At 49.5% G+C, this 15,276-nt stretch overlaps 1 protein-coding gene across 1 annotated transcript; it reads right to left on the bottom strand.

Moving 5' to 3' along the window:
- Positions 1-13,016: 13,016 nt before the first annotated feature.
- LOC123397017 (ethylene-responsive transcription factor ERF071-like) lies at positions 13,017-14,048 on the bottom strand. The gene is made up of 2 exons (XM_045091736.1): positions 13,776-14,048; positions 13,017-13,676 (listed from the first exon to the last, which is right to left on the bottom strand). Exons 1-2 carry the CDS (start codon positions 13,882-13,884, stop codon positions 13,168-13,170), a joined length of 618 nt encoding a protein of 205 aa, XP_044947671.1. The 5' UTR covers positions 13,885-14,048; the 3' UTR covers positions 13,017-13,167.
- Between the last annotated feature and the right edge of the window lie 1,228 nt (positions 14,049-15,276).

Below are 15,276 nucleotides of genomic sequence, written 5' to 3'. Positions count from 1 at the left end.
ACCCAATTCCTCCGTGAGAACTGGGACATCTTCGCATGGAAACCCTCTGACATGCCAAGTGTACCCAGGGAGTTGGCTGAGCACCGACTGCATGTGGATCCCGCCGCTCGGCCCGTCCGAGAGCGCCTGCGCCGATCCGCCGCGCACAAGAGGAAGGCAATCGGGGAAGAGGTGGCCAAATTGCTGACAGCCAACTTCATTCGCGAGGTTCACCACTCCGAGTGGCTCGCCAATGTTGTCATGGTACCCAAGAAGGATAAGTCGCTTCGAATGTGCATCGACTTCAAGCATCTCAATAAGTTCTGCCCGAAAGACCATTTTCCGCTCCCCCGCATAGATCAAATTGTCGATTCAACTGCGGGTTGCGAGCATCTGTCATTTCTTGATGCCTATTCGGGCTATCATTAGATCCGTCTGTATGGTCCCTATGAGTTAAAAACAGCCTTCATCACCCCATTCGGTTGCTTCTGCTACATCACTATGCCATTCGGTTTGAAGAATGCAGGAGCTACCTTTATGCGCATGATCCAAAAATGCCTTCTTGACCAGATCGGTCGGAATGTGGAGGCATACATGGATGATATCGTAGTCAAGTCACGCAAAGGTTCCGACCTGCTGACTGACTTGGCAGAACAATTTGCCAACCTTCGTAGGTACGATATCAAACTCAACCCCGCGAAATGTTCATTCGGCGTTTCCAGCGGAAAATTACTCGGTTTCTTCGTTTCCGAACGAGGGATCGATGTCAACCCCGAAAAGATCGGGACCATCGTTCGAATGGAGAGGCCGGTCAGAATACACGATGTTCAACGGCTCACAGGTTGCCTAGCGGCTTTGAGCAGGTTCATCAGTCGACTCGGCGGGAAAGCACTTCCTCTGTACCGACTCATGAAGAAATCAGATACTTTCGAGTGGACAGACGAAGCCCAAGTCGCATTCGACGACCTCAAAGTCCTACTTTCCACCCAGCCGGTTCTTACTGCTCCGCTCAGTAAAGAGCCCCTTCTTCTGTATATCGCGGCTACAAATCAAGTCGTCAGTACTGTTCTTACAGTCGAACGAGAAGAAGAAGGCAAAGCATATAAAGTTCAGCGGTCAGTGTACTACGTCTCTGAAGTCCTGACTCCTTCCAAGCAGAGATATCCCCATTATCAAAAACTTATCTACGGGATTTACATGACTGCGAAGAAGGTGGCCCATTATTTCCAAGACCACTCGGTGTCTGTCGTTTCTAATGCTCCGTTGTCGGAAATTCTCCACAATCGAGACGCGTCAGGCCGAGTGGCGAAGTGGGCAATGGAGATGCTGTACTGCGATATCAAGTTCGAGGCCAAGAAAGCTATTAAGTCTCAAGCTCTGGCTGACTTCATAGCAGAATGGGTAGAACAACAGCAACCGACCCACATCTACTCGGCCCATTGGACAATGTTCTTCGATGGGTCCAAGATGTTGAATGGCTCCGGCGCTGGCGTTGTGATCATATCACCAAAGGGCGATAAGCTCAAGTACGTGCTACAGATACACTTCGATTCCTCCAACAACGAGGCAGAGTATGAAGCTTTCCTCTACGGGTTGCGTATGGCCATCTCACTCGGCGTCCGTCGCCTGATGGTCTACGACGATTCGGATTTGGTGGTCAATCAAGTGATGAAAGAGTGGGACGTCAGGAACCCCACCATGACCACATACTGCAATGCAGTGAGGAAGCTTGAGAAGAAGTTTGAAGGTCTAGAACTTCACCATGTTCCGAGACTGAAGAACCAAGCAGCCGATGAGTTGGCAAAACTCGGATCCACTCGGAGACCAGTCCCGAGTGACGTCTGCCCCGAGCACCTCCACCTTCCCTCGATCAAAGAAGATCCTTTTACAGAGGAACCAGTACAACCAAAGAGTTCAACAGATCCGACTGAAGTCGATGTACGTGCTGTGGTTGATCTGGTCATGGAGATTCTTGCTGTCATCCCCGATTGGACTGTACCGTTCATTGCATATATCCTAAGGTAGGAACTACCAGAAGATGAAGTCCAGGCCAGGCAGATAGTCCACAGGTCGAAGTCATTCACTGTCATTGATGGCCCATTGTACAAGGAAAGCGTTTCAGGCGTTCTTCAACGATGCATCTCCCCGGAGGAGGGGCAGCTGATCCTGGAGGATATTCACTCGGGGACCTGCGGTCATCACGCCTCTTCGAGAGCAATCGTCGCCAAGGCATTCAGGGTTGGTTTCTTCTGGCTGCAGGCAAACGAGATGGCTAAAGATATGGTTGACCGATGTGAGGGCTGCCAGTTTTACTCCAACAAGTCCCACAAGCCGACATCTGCGTTGAAGACAATCCCTCTTGTGTGGCCGTTTGCAGTATGGGGATTAGATACAGTCGGTCCACTCAGGACAGGCCAAGGTGGATACACACATCTGTTGGTGGCAGTCGACAAGTTCACAAAATGGATTGAAGCCAAACCCATCAAGAAGCTCGACGCCCTAACAACCATCAAGTTTGTCAGGGACATCATCTCCAGATTCGGGGTGCCTCACAGCATAATCACGGACAACGGAACAAACTTCGACTCGGGACAGATTCAAAGGTTTCTGTGCAAGCCAAGGTATCTGAGTGGATTTTGCTTCCGTAGCACATCCTCAATCCAATGGACAAGCAGAGCGGGCGAATGGACTTATTCTGCAAGGTTTGAAGCCCCGACTCCTGCGAGAGGCGGGACATGCCGCGGGCGCATGGGTCACCGAGTTACCTTCAGTGCTTTGGGTCTCTGCACAACCCCGAACAGATCAACAGGGCGATCACCGTTCTTCCTCGTTTATGGAGCAGAAGCGGTCCTTTCGAGTGACTTGCTTCACAATGCTCCACGAGTCGAACTCTTCTCCGAAGCTGAAGCAGAACAAGCAAGGCAAGATTGAGTGGACCTTCTAGAGGAGGAGCGCGAGATGGCACTGACTCGCTCAACCATTTATCAGCAAGATCTGCGGCGCTTTCATGCACGTCACGTCAGGAGTCGCACGTCCCAAGCAGCCGACCTGGTGCTCCGAGTGGATCAGCAAAGACCTCACAAGTTGGCTCCTGCCTGGGAAGGACCCTTCATCATCTCCAAAGTGCTGAACAACGGAGCATACTGACTCTACAACATCGACAGGGAGATAGACGAGCCATGAGCATGGAACGGAGATCTCCTGAAGCGCTTCTACACGTGACCGTCGGCTGAAGCAATGTAAAGAACAAGTATTGGTGAAATAATATAAAGTAGATTGAGTTCTTGCAAGTTCAAAGTTCTTCCGCGGTCGCAGACTCTGGTCTCAAAAAAAAAAAACTTAGTTGCGATCCAGAATCGCCTAAGTATTAACTTTCTCCGAGTGTGCACTTAACGTCACACTCGGGGACTTAGCTGCGATCCAGAATCGCCTAAGGATTAACTTTCTCCGAGTGTGCACTTAACGTCACACTCGGGGACTTAGCTGCGATCCAGAATCGCCTAAGCATTAACTTTCTCTGAGTGTGCACTTAACGTCACACTCGGGGACTTAGCCGCGATCCAGAATCGCCTAAGCATTAACTTTCTCCGAGTGTGCACTTAACGTCACACTCGGGGACTTAGCTGCGATCCAGAATCGCCTAAGCATTAACTTTCTCCGAGTGTGCACTTAACGTCACACTCGGGGACTTAGCTGCGATCCAGAATCGCCTAAGCATTAACTTTCTCCGAGTGTGCAATTAACGTCACACTCGGGGACTTAGCTGCGATCCAGAATCGCCTAAGCATTAACTTTCTCCGAGTGTGCACTTAACGTCACACTCGGGGACTTAGCTGCGATCCAGAATCGCCTAAGTATTAACTTTCTCCGAGTGTCCACTTAACGTCACACTCGGGGACTTAGCTGCGATCCAGAATCGCCTAAGTATTAACTTTCTCCGAGTGTGCACTTAACGTCACACTCAGGGACTTAGTTGCGATCCAGAATCGCCTAAGTATTAATTTTCTCCGAGTGTGCACTTAACGTCACACTCGGGGACTTAGCTGCGATCCAGAATCGCCTAAGCATTAACTTTCTCCGAGTGTGCACTTAACGTCACACTCGGGGACTTAGCTGCGATCCAGAATCGCCTAAGCATTAACTTTCTCCGAGTGTGCACTTAACGTCACACTCGGGGACTTAGCTGCGATCCAGAATCGCCTAAGCATTAACTTTCTCCGAGTGTGCACTTAACGTCACACTCGGGGACTTAGCTGCGATCCAGAATCGCCTAAGCATTAACTTTCTCCGAGTGTGCACTTAACGTCACACTCGAGGACTTAGCTGCGATCCAGAATCGCCTAAGTATTAATTTTCTCCGAGTGTGCACTTAACGTCACACTCGAGGACTTAGCTGCGATCCAGAATCGCCTAAGTATTAAGTTTCTCCGAGTGCACACTTAACGCCACACTCGGGGACTTAGCTGCGATCCAGAATCGCCTAAGTATTAACTTTCTCCGAGTGTGCACTTAACGTCACACTCAGGGACTTAGCTGTGATCCAGAATCGCCTAAGTATTCACTTTCTTCGAGTGTACCCTTCACGTCACACTCGGGGACTTAGATGCGATCAAGAATCGCCTAAGTATCAACTTTCTCCGAGCGTGCACTCGGAGGCTTAGCTGCGATCCAGAATCGCCTAACTACATGAGTTACAGACCCTCATTGAGGCTCATGTGGATGTCAAAACAACTGACAACTACATCAGTACTAACTCGCCCCGAGTGCGACCTGATAGTCGCACTCGACAACCTCGCTGCGATCCTGCATCGCCCAAGTACTCTTCGACCTCCGAGTACGTCCTACCGATCCACTCGGCGATCCTACCGATCCACTCGGTGATAATACGGATCCAATCAGAAATTTCACAGACCCTCAATGAGGTTCATGCAGATGTCAAGACAACTGACATGTTCCGAATGTTTGCCTTTGGCTTCACCAAGAAACGCCAAACAAAAGCTCGAGTCAAAATTGCAACAGAAGAGCAAAGGATTTGATTTAAAGTTCAAACAAACATAGTGGCTCGGTGTGGATCAAGCTTACCCACACCGAAACAAGAATGTACCGGCCAACAGCAGTGGCCAAAGTTTCTTACAAAGCAACACTCGACATACCGAGGATAAAGTTTTTCTTACGCGTCATCTGGATCGGCGCCAGGACTGGAGGGCTCCACGAAGGTGTCCAGGTCGATTCCGTCGGCGATGCGGGTGGCACTTTCAAGGAAGGTTTCCATGAAGTCTTCGAATTGAAGTTTCTTCGTGTTGGCGACCTTCAACGTTTTCAGCTTCTCCTCGCGCACCTCCTTGCAATGAACTCGGACCAAGGACAGAGCAACATCTGCACCACAATGAGCCGCAGATTTCTTCCATGACTGCACTCGGTCGGGGACCTCCTCCAGTCGACTCAGCAAGTTTTCCATCTCCTGCCGCGACTCATCTTCAGGCCAAAGCTCCTTGTCGATCCGTCCAACGATTTCTCTCAGTCGACCGATGAAAGGACCAACTTTGCCCACGCGGATGTGCGCTCGGAGCAGATCTCGATTGGCATCCTCGCCGAGTGGAACGTTCTCGCGAATCGACCGCTCCACATCAGCTGCTTCAGCTTCAGCGTCAATGCAAAAATCTACGACAACAGGACAAGCAAGCAATAAGCGCCGAGTGTGACGCACATACCACAAGCACTCGGAAAAAGCAGGACTTACCAGCCAGACGCGTCATCATCTGTCGAGCCCAGTCACTGACGTATTTCTCCTGCGCTCTGCACCGTTTGTTCAGCACGTCCATTTGCCCCATCAAAGCAGTCCTTTGGTTCCCCATCTTTTCAACTTCCTCAGTCAGCACTTTTTTCGCTTCACGAGCCTGCTCCAGCGACTTCTCTCTTTCCGCCAGAACCTCCTTCATACCAGCCATTGCAAGCAGGGCCGCATCCAGCTCACCAGCAAATTGCACCTTTTCTGCCCTGAGAGTCTCATATGCTGTCCCCATCTCGCAAGTTTTCTGCCAGTCAGCGCCAAGAGACGATCAGATAAATCCAACAATACCAAGTCTAAGTTCTTCAGACCCCTGCCGACGCAAGTAGTCGACAGCGGTCTCGGGGACTACACCCAGTGGGTTCACTGAGAGTGACCCCACTGGCATGAAACTCAAATAGGTCCGCCCTATTGAGCTACATGACAACACCTAAGCCTATGAAGCTAATACTACCCGACCTGAGTAAATTTACTCTCGGGGACTCTTACAGTAAGTGTACTCCCGAGTGCCCAACTGTTAGCAGTCGACTATATTATTCACGAATATGAACAAGTCAAAGACAATATGCATAAAGACAACTGCCTGTGCAAGCATTCGACAGAAGTCTCGGGGACTATACCCACTGGGTTCACTCAGAGTGAACCCATTGCAAACATCATCCAATATCCGAGAACACCTAGTGGGTTACAAGAGAAAAGTAATTACTTACTAGCCCACTTACTCGGATATCGTCCCGCAACTCCAAGCTCCGCTGGTACAAGGAGGCGATGGAGTCGTACGCCTTTTTGGCTTCTCCCGCCATCAGCTCGGCCTGCACCATGGCCCCCTTGGCCGCTCCCACCTGATCCTCCGAGAGGTGCTGGATGTTGAACTCGACATTGGACGGGCCTGGCATCGTTGGAAGCTCCCTGGGCATCCCAAGGCCCGCTCCAGTCGGTTCAGCAGCCACCAGCGCCTCCTCAGTCGGCGACATCGCTTCAATCGGCGGCACGTCCGCGGCGGGAGCAGTAACTAGCGGGACAGCCTCAAGGACAGGCTCTGCGGCTAGCTCAGGTCCCTCCTGGTCACCATCGCCCACATAAATCGCCCCTGCCAGACCGAATGGCGCGAGATCTCAGAAAAGAGAAGGACAAGACCGAAGACAGAATTCGCGATGCGATAGTATGACACTCTCGGAGTCACTACAACGCACCTGGCTGGGACGAGACGACGTTGTCCGCTTCCATGGGATCATCCTCCTGGCGCGCCGGAGAGGTGGCAGAGGTGGCAACCCTGTCGAGTAAAATTCATTCGACCTTCAAACAGGAGTTCAACCGAATATCATAAGAAGTTGGAGGATCAGAACACTTACGTCGAGGTGACAGGAACGACGACCTTTATCCGCGGCAAAGCCTTCCGAGGTTTAGACCCACTCGGTTTGGCCACCTTGGAAGGCTGACCCACGGACTCGACGGTAGCGTCCGTGGCCCTCTTGGTGCTCCGAGCACTCGGAACCGCGGGAGCAGCAGACGGAGCACTCGAGGATGCCGGAGGGGCCGAGGGAACCACAGGTTCATGTCGACGCTTGGTTCGATGCTCTGGCAGCGGAGGCGGCGAGTCCTGCTCTTCGTCATCCTCCCCTTCTTCACCAGACTCCTCCTCCGTCTCCCCGCTGTCAGAGACATACTCGCCACTCTCCACGCTGCCCTCCTGGCTGCATTCTTCCTCCTCCTCGTCCGGGTTCCCGTTCGAGACAAGAGAAAACCAGTTGGTCCACTTCTGCGTCAAATATAGTCGGCGACATCAAGCGACAAGCAGAGATTCAAGAAAGCAATAAAACTAAAACAGATACGTGCACTCGACACATGGTACTCACCTGGTTCGGAGGAGGATTGTCCGCGCTGAAAGCCCTCACTCGCCGAGACCCTCTGGGGTTCTCACAGGCGCCTGTGATCTGGAGCACCCATGACGCCACCTTCTCCTCGGTCACGCTCAAGACGTTGGTCCGAGTAGAATCTTCGGGCCCCGAGTAGTGCCACATGGCGTGGTCGCGAGCCTGCAGTGGTTGTATGCACCGACCAAGGAAAGTCTCCAGCAAATCCATGCCGGTGACTCCCCTCCTGACGACGTCTACGAGTGCGTCGACCAGGGGCTGGATGTCGATCTTCTCCGCCTTCGTGAGCGCGAGCTGCTTAGGTGGAGCGGGACGATCTAGGCTAAAAGCAGGCAACCCTGTCGAGGCATTCGGGCAGGCAACGTCTTGGCAGTAGAACCACGTCGACTGCCAGTTCCTAACCGACTCACTCAGTTGAAGAGCAGGATAACTACTCCGACTCTTTTTCTGGAAACCTAAGCCTCCGCAGAGTTGGAGAAGATGCGTTTTATATCCGACTGACTGAGTCGTTTGATAGTTTGGGATCTAGCAGAGAATATATGTTTGAACAACCCCCAATGGGGAGGGCAGCCGATGAAGCACTCGCACATAACGATGAAAACAGAGAGATGGGCAATAGCATTCGGAGGAAAGTGGTGAAGCTGTGCCCCGAAGTGGTTCATGATGCCCTTGAAGAAAGGATGCGGGGGCAGAGAGAAACCTCGATAGACATGGCTGAGCAGCAGGACGCGCTCCCCCTCCCGGGGTGCCGGCTCGACCTCATTCTCCGCCGGCAGCCTCCAAGACTTGTGGACGATCATCCCGTCATCCACCAGCTGCATCAGATCCCCCTCCGTCACCGTGGAGGGGAGGAAGTCGCCTTGGATCCACCCTGTCGGCAACGGCCGCTACCGCCGCTGAGCAGGAGCCGCCGCCTTCCCTTTCTTCTTCCTCGCCTCCATCTTGCTGGTCTGACCCTTGGTCATGGCGGAAGTTGCGAGTCTGCGGAGAGGGAGGAGGAGTGGAGAGGTTAGGTGTGCTGGAGGAGGAGAGGAGGACGAAGCAAAGGCAAAAGATCCGGCGGGCGTAACGAAAAACCCTTGCCGCCGGGATTTAAGTAAGGTTCCGACTGGGTCGCTGGTAGGTGGCCCCGAAACCTTATCCCCCGACCGGCCGCGGCGATATCAGTGGAGGAGTTGAAGGCGCGAGAATCGAGGCGTCAGGCGCTACTCGAGCGCGCTGGCGTCATCCCCGCCGAGCGCGTGGAAACCGAAATTTGAGGATCCCGGGAAATCCACTGCTGTCAGTTGACTGGTCACGTCAAGAGATACCCTGGAAGCACTCGGTTTCCGACAGTTCATTCCACAAAGATTTCCACTCGGATCGTTGGTCAGAGAAGATAAAATGGATCGAGGCAAACAACGCCAAAGTCACATCCGTTCCAGTCGGATCCAAACTTCAAGCATCGCTTCGTCGTTCCAACCCCAATCAAGTCGGGGACTAATGATGGGGTTATAGTCCTAGGGTAGGGTCATAGGCCTGCCCTGTAAGTCCTACCCAAGGACTACCCCCCATAAGGGACAAGGCCTTTAGTCAGTTCCGACTGACTTAAGGAATCCCCATCGTCCATTCGGTAACAGGTCCTCGATGATTCAGTCGGAGACTAGCATTCGGAGAACATCCAACTAACCGACTGGATGCCACTCGGAACATCGTAACCCCGTGGAGGGAAACGGTCATACGTTTCCCGATGCATTTATTAGCATTTAGGATGTACGTTACCTGTAACGTACGCATTCAATCGCCACTACTCCACCCCTGTATCAAAACCGTTGTGGAGGGCAGCGCACTCTATATAAGCCACCCTCCCCCGCTGGTGAAGGGGTTAGCAACTCATTGTATTCCATATTCCACTCGACAACAAGCTCCGAGAGCACTGAGACGTAGGGCTGTTACCTCCACCGTAGAGGGGCCTGAACTCATACAACCTCGCCGTAGCTAAGGCTCTGCCCATCCTTTTCGTACCCTACACATCTACTGTCAGGCTTATACCCACGACAAATGTCGTTTTGTACCATTGAAGTAATCTAAGTCTTTGTATTGGCCTGATCCAATGACGAGATTAGTAGGATCTGCTCCTTGTGGTGTTTTTATATTGGCGTATATATATATAGATCCTCTAATCGTTTTAATCAGTTTTCTTCGTAATTTTATTTTTTCTCTTTTTAATTTTCTCAAAAATTTCCTTCCGTTATTCCTTGTTTCTAATTCATGAATATTTTTTAAACTCATAAACACTTCTTCAAGTTAGTGTTCCCCTTAAATCATGAAATTTCTATAAACTCGTGAATACTTTATAAAATTTTATGAAAACATTTTTGAATTCATGTGCACTAATAAGATTCAAGAACATCTTTTAAATTCATGATTTTTTATTTCAATCAACATTTTATTATATCCGTGTTTTTTTCCTGAACTTGTGAACTTTTATTCAGATCAACACAATATTTTTGTTTGTGATCATGTTTAACAAAATTATGATTTTGAAAAATTAGTCAACATTTCTTCAATTTATAAATGGTTGAAATAGGAAAAATCAACTTGTGTCAAATAGGTTGTCAACCAGGCAAGTCATGTCAGGCCCCAACCAAACAACCTCGGTGTTTCGTTGGAAACTTGGGCACTATGCCCGTGTGAGTGGGCTGTCGTGTGCGCTACAAACATCAAAACAATCCAATTAGGCATGTAAGCTCCTAATAAGGCCTAATAAGAAATGGTGGCCCACGGGATCCCAGAGGTGGGCGTGGGCAGTTAGCCGGGGTCACCGGGCAATGGCGAGAGCAACTAGTTAAGCGCTTCTTTGGGAGGCTTTCAGCTAGCACTCTCACGCGCCGTCACTTGACGCGTTTTTAGCCGTCGTCACTTGTCGCTCTTTGAGCGCTTTCTTGAGTTTTTTTTCGTATGCGTTATCTGCTTTTTGGATTGGATTTTTCTATTTTTTTAGTGTTTCGGTTTTTCACAGGTCTTTCTTATTATTTTGATGATTTTTTTTGCAAAAGGACGCGTTTTTTGCTATTTTTTTCGTGAGAGGCACAGTTTTGCCTTTGCGCCATGCGTCTCGGAAATGAAAAAATTGCGTTTTTAAGAGGCATAATTTTGTTTCCGCGAGAAGCACGGTTTTGTTTCTGTGAGAGACACGGTTTTGCCTTCGCAAAAGGAACAGCCATGCCTCTCAAAAATGTAAAAAAATATTTTCTGTTTTTTTCCACGAGAGACAGGATTTTGCCATATTTTTTTTCTGTATGAGGCGAAATTTCTTCAAGATCTGAACACACGATTTAGAAGATGAAACAATTTAAAGATACGAATTTAAAAAAAATAAAAAAAAATTAGATTGCGACAAATGACACGTATGAAGTGCGTCACTTATTGTAAACTGGGAAGATGAAAGTGATCTTTATAATTATATTCCTCAATTAATAATTTCGGGCATGGCTCGAAATAGGAGCAAGGACTATGTCACACTTATTGCAAGATATAGCCTGGCCCACCTTTGGCGCTCCTTTAAACGGGCGGGCGCAACACTGTAGTCCCTGGGGCAGTTTTGGAAAAGTTCTATGGATCGGTTCTAGAACCCTCGATGTGTTTCCTCTTCTTGTTCTGTTTCTACTCCCTCCGTTTTAAAATGTAAGACCTTTTTAAAGATTTTACTAGGAGGCTACATACGAAGCAAAATGAGTGAATGTGCACTCTAAAATATGTCTATATACATCCGTATGTAGTTTATAGTGCAATCTCTAAAAGGTCTTATATTTAGAAACGGAGGGAGTATATACAAAAATACTACACTTACGTAAAACTTTTACGTAATGTTACTTAACTTTTCTAAATAATCTCTCCTCCCCCCTCCTGATTTCAAGTGGGTGAGGCTTTTTCCTAATTAACCTCAATTAAAAGAGGACACCTAAGCAACTAGGTTAGTTTACGTAGCTACCCTACGTAGGTGTAGCATTGCTGTTCTATATATGTGTTTTATCAGGTTTCTTTGTATTGTTAAGTTTTTATTCTTTTTCGTTTACTCTTCTTCAAATACATGTCAACCTTTTCAATATATGATGTAAAAGTTTTGTATGCATGCATAATACTCCCTCCGTTCCTAAATGTAAGTCTTTTTAAAGATTCCACTAGTGGACTACATACGAATGTATATACACATACTTTAGAATATATATCCATTTATTTTGCTCCGTATATAGACCAGTAGTGAAATCTCTTAAAAGACTTATATTTAAGAACGGAGGGAGTATTATCCTAATACACGATTTTGTTTATTACATGGACATTTTATTACATATGTTTTCTTACTTTATATTACTTATTTTCAAAAAATACCGTTAATATTTTTTGGGACATGCGAACATTTTTGAAGTGTCATATACATTTTCTTGAATGGTACTCCCTCCGTCCCAAAATTCTTATCTTACATTTGTGTAGATATGAATGTATCTATTCATATTTTTATATTTAGATACATTCATTTCTAGACAAACCAAAGATAAGAATTTTGGAACGGAGGGAATACAAAATAGTATATTTACATTTTACAAACATTTCATATCATTAAAAAATGTTCATGGTTTGAAAAAAGTTCACCCATCTTAGAAAATAGTCATGACATCAAGATTTTTTTGAATGATGTGAACGTTTTTGAAAAGATGTGGGAACATTTTTTATGCTGCATGAACATTTTTGAAATGTGCGACCAACACCTTTAACAATTCATATATACTAATTACATAAATATATATTATTTAAAATACTTCAAAGTAAGTATAATAAATTAAAAATAAAAACACTAGGCTCCCACGTACAAGTGCGCGTGCATGTGCTCCTACGTGTTGGCAGAGTGCCGCTGCCTCACACGTTGGACCTGGCCCAAGTAAGGGATCGCTGTGACGTGTGAACGATGCTTCTTCGCTAGCGCGAGGCATAGCAGAGCGAGCCCCCGGAAACAAGGGGCTGCCACCGGTATCGTCAGCCCACAGCAAACGGCTTATCCTCTGCTGCAAGCAAAGCGCAGGCAACAACCGGACACGAACGAGACAAACCTGTCGTGTACTGTAGCAGCCTCGCACCGTGTCCTAGCGCTGAAGCACGACGTCAAAGTTCAAACAACGTGCGTGAAAACGGCGACTCTGCTCTGCTCCCTCAACGTTGTTCCCCCCGAGCGGCCGTCTCGGCGCCGCCTGCGGTATATACGCCGGCGAGGCTCGACCATGCGGTCTGTCGGCCTGCACTACAAGACGAACGCCGGAGTACTGTGGATGATGGGTGTCTTTCTGCTCTAGGAGGTACCTTGGCCGATCACAAGGAACTGTTCCATTGGTGCAACATAGTCGACTGAAACGTTCTATTTACATGAAAAGCTTGTGAAATCACATCGGGGCATTCACCGGTTACAAAACTGACAAAAATGAATTCAGCGGAACAACACAAGGGAAAATCTTGACTCAGTTCGCCGCGGCCAGCACGGGCACGGCACGATGATCAGAGCCCCAGAGGCCCCGGGTAGTAGTAGCTGTCCTCGAAGCTCCAAAGCTCGGCCGGCGCCTCCTCGGCGGCGGCACCGACGGCGGCCGCGGCCCCGCCCTCCATGTAGGGGACGCCGAGGAAGCTCATGTAGCTCTCGTACGCCATCAGCTCCTCGGACAGCGCCTTCACCTCCTCGCAGGAGCACGGCGCCGCGGGCTCGACTCCCTCCTCTTTCTTGGGGGAAGGGAGCACGGCCGGCGGCGGCGCGGCCGCCATCGTGCACGACGCCTGGTGCGCGGGCGCGCCGGCGAGGATCTCGTTGGGGAAGTTGACCTTGGCCTTGGCGCCCCTGATGCGGCGCGCGGCGCGGTCGTAGGCGCGCGCGGCGGCCTCGGCGGTGGGGTAGGTGCCGAGCCAGACGCGGACGCCCTTGACGGGGTCGCGGATCTCCGCCGCCCACTTCCCCCACGGCCGCTGCCGGATGCCGCGGTACTGGTTCTTCCTCCCCCGCTTCGCGCGCGGCGCTGCAAGCACAACAAGAGCGCGCCGGTCAGCGAGTCCTGCTCCCGCACACGGACGTCCGTTGCCGAAGCCCGAAGGGAATACTGTGAGGGCGCACGTACCTTTGTCAGGGGCGGCGCTGTAGGCGTCGGGCCAGAAGTCGGCGGTGGACGCCCGGCGGCGGTGCGCCGCCGCCGGGATGTAGTCGTAGATGATGGCGCCGCCGCACATGGATATTGGATGGATGGTGACCTCGGGTGCTTTAGGTGGCGGGAAAGGCTTTGGACTGGGAAGGGTGTTTTCAGCGGCGGACGGACGTTGGATTGGGTTGGACGGTATGATGAGGCCACCACCACGGTGTTTATGTACTGGTCGGCATTGTGGGGGCCAGCCACCAGGGAATGGATCGAGGAACGAATGCTCGTACAGGTCGTACACTGGACGGCGGCGGCACATCGTTTTCTTTCTCTTTGAACCGAGGCCGCACGTCGTTTCTTTCACAGCCGCTGTTTAGCCCAAACCTGACGCGGCTCCTTTTTGCTGATGCTTGGAGCAGACCAAAGTGGATACCGCTGCAAAAGAACTGTACGTACGTAGCCTTCAACTTAGCCGCAAAATGCAAGTCAACCTTGGCGCGCTTCACTTACCTCAACGTAAATAAGTAGGTATATGTTGGAGAGTGGATTTTTGGAACATCGGTGCATTAGAGGACTTTTTTAAAATAGTTTCAAAATCACGCTTAAAATGTCAAAACATCCCGAAAGGATTTCTACATAAGCATATGGATCGAAATTACACCTGTGAAAATTTCGGTGATGAAATTCGTAAACATGTAGGCTATTTTTTTTTTTTAAAAATGGCGATTTCTAAATACTGAATACTACCTGCAGTATTCATCTTTGCAAAATCATGATTTTGTCACTTATGTGTAACTCACATGGTTACTTGCCTCATCATCGGAATTTGCACATGTGTAACATACATCCCTATGAACATATGGAATTATTTTTTAAATTTTCAAAACCTTAAAACCACCATTTTGACACTAATTAAAATATAGGGCTCTAATGCACCTATCCATTAAAGTGACTATTTGGTATAGTTTAAACACCATACCCGAGCTACTCTGAAGAAAAGCCTCCACACACATTACAACCACAACGCAAAGGAACCTGTCATAACTAGAGCAACGGGGCCACGTCATGACCAGCACCGATCACCCAAAGAGCAACAGCTACCACCGAAAAGAAGATGGAGAGTGGGTGGCAGGACTCAGATAGTCCCAAGAAAACCACCATCTTGTACTCACCGTCGTTGGCGTACATAGCGCCCAAGAAACTCTACTCAGACCAAGGGTACACACCGGAGAACCGACACACAGAACCTTCTAGCCATGTCTCCACACTCGATGCTCCTAAAAGAGGAACGACGCGAGGGCGCGAACATCGCCGGTCCAAGACCTATGCTTTCATCCAGAGACAACAACCCAAACAAGAAGGTGAGATGCCGACACACATAAACGACGCCTCCAAGGAAGGGAACGACACCCACGAGCGTCGTTGTTGCGGCACCGACCGGATACGGACATGATTTTCATCCTTAACATTTGACGAAAAAGGGTTC

This window comes from Hordeum vulgare, chromosome 5H (assembly GCF_904849725.1).
Source record: "Hordeum vulgare subsp. vulgare chromosome 5H, MorexV3_pseudomolecules_assembly, whole genome shotgun sequence".
In the NCBI taxonomy this organism is placed as follows: Eukaryota; Viridiplantae; Streptophyta; class Magnoliopsida; order Poales; family Poaceae; genus Hordeum; species Hordeum vulgare.
Note: the sequence above shows the minus strand (reverse complement) of the source record. Positions and strands in the feature narration are given on the sequence as shown.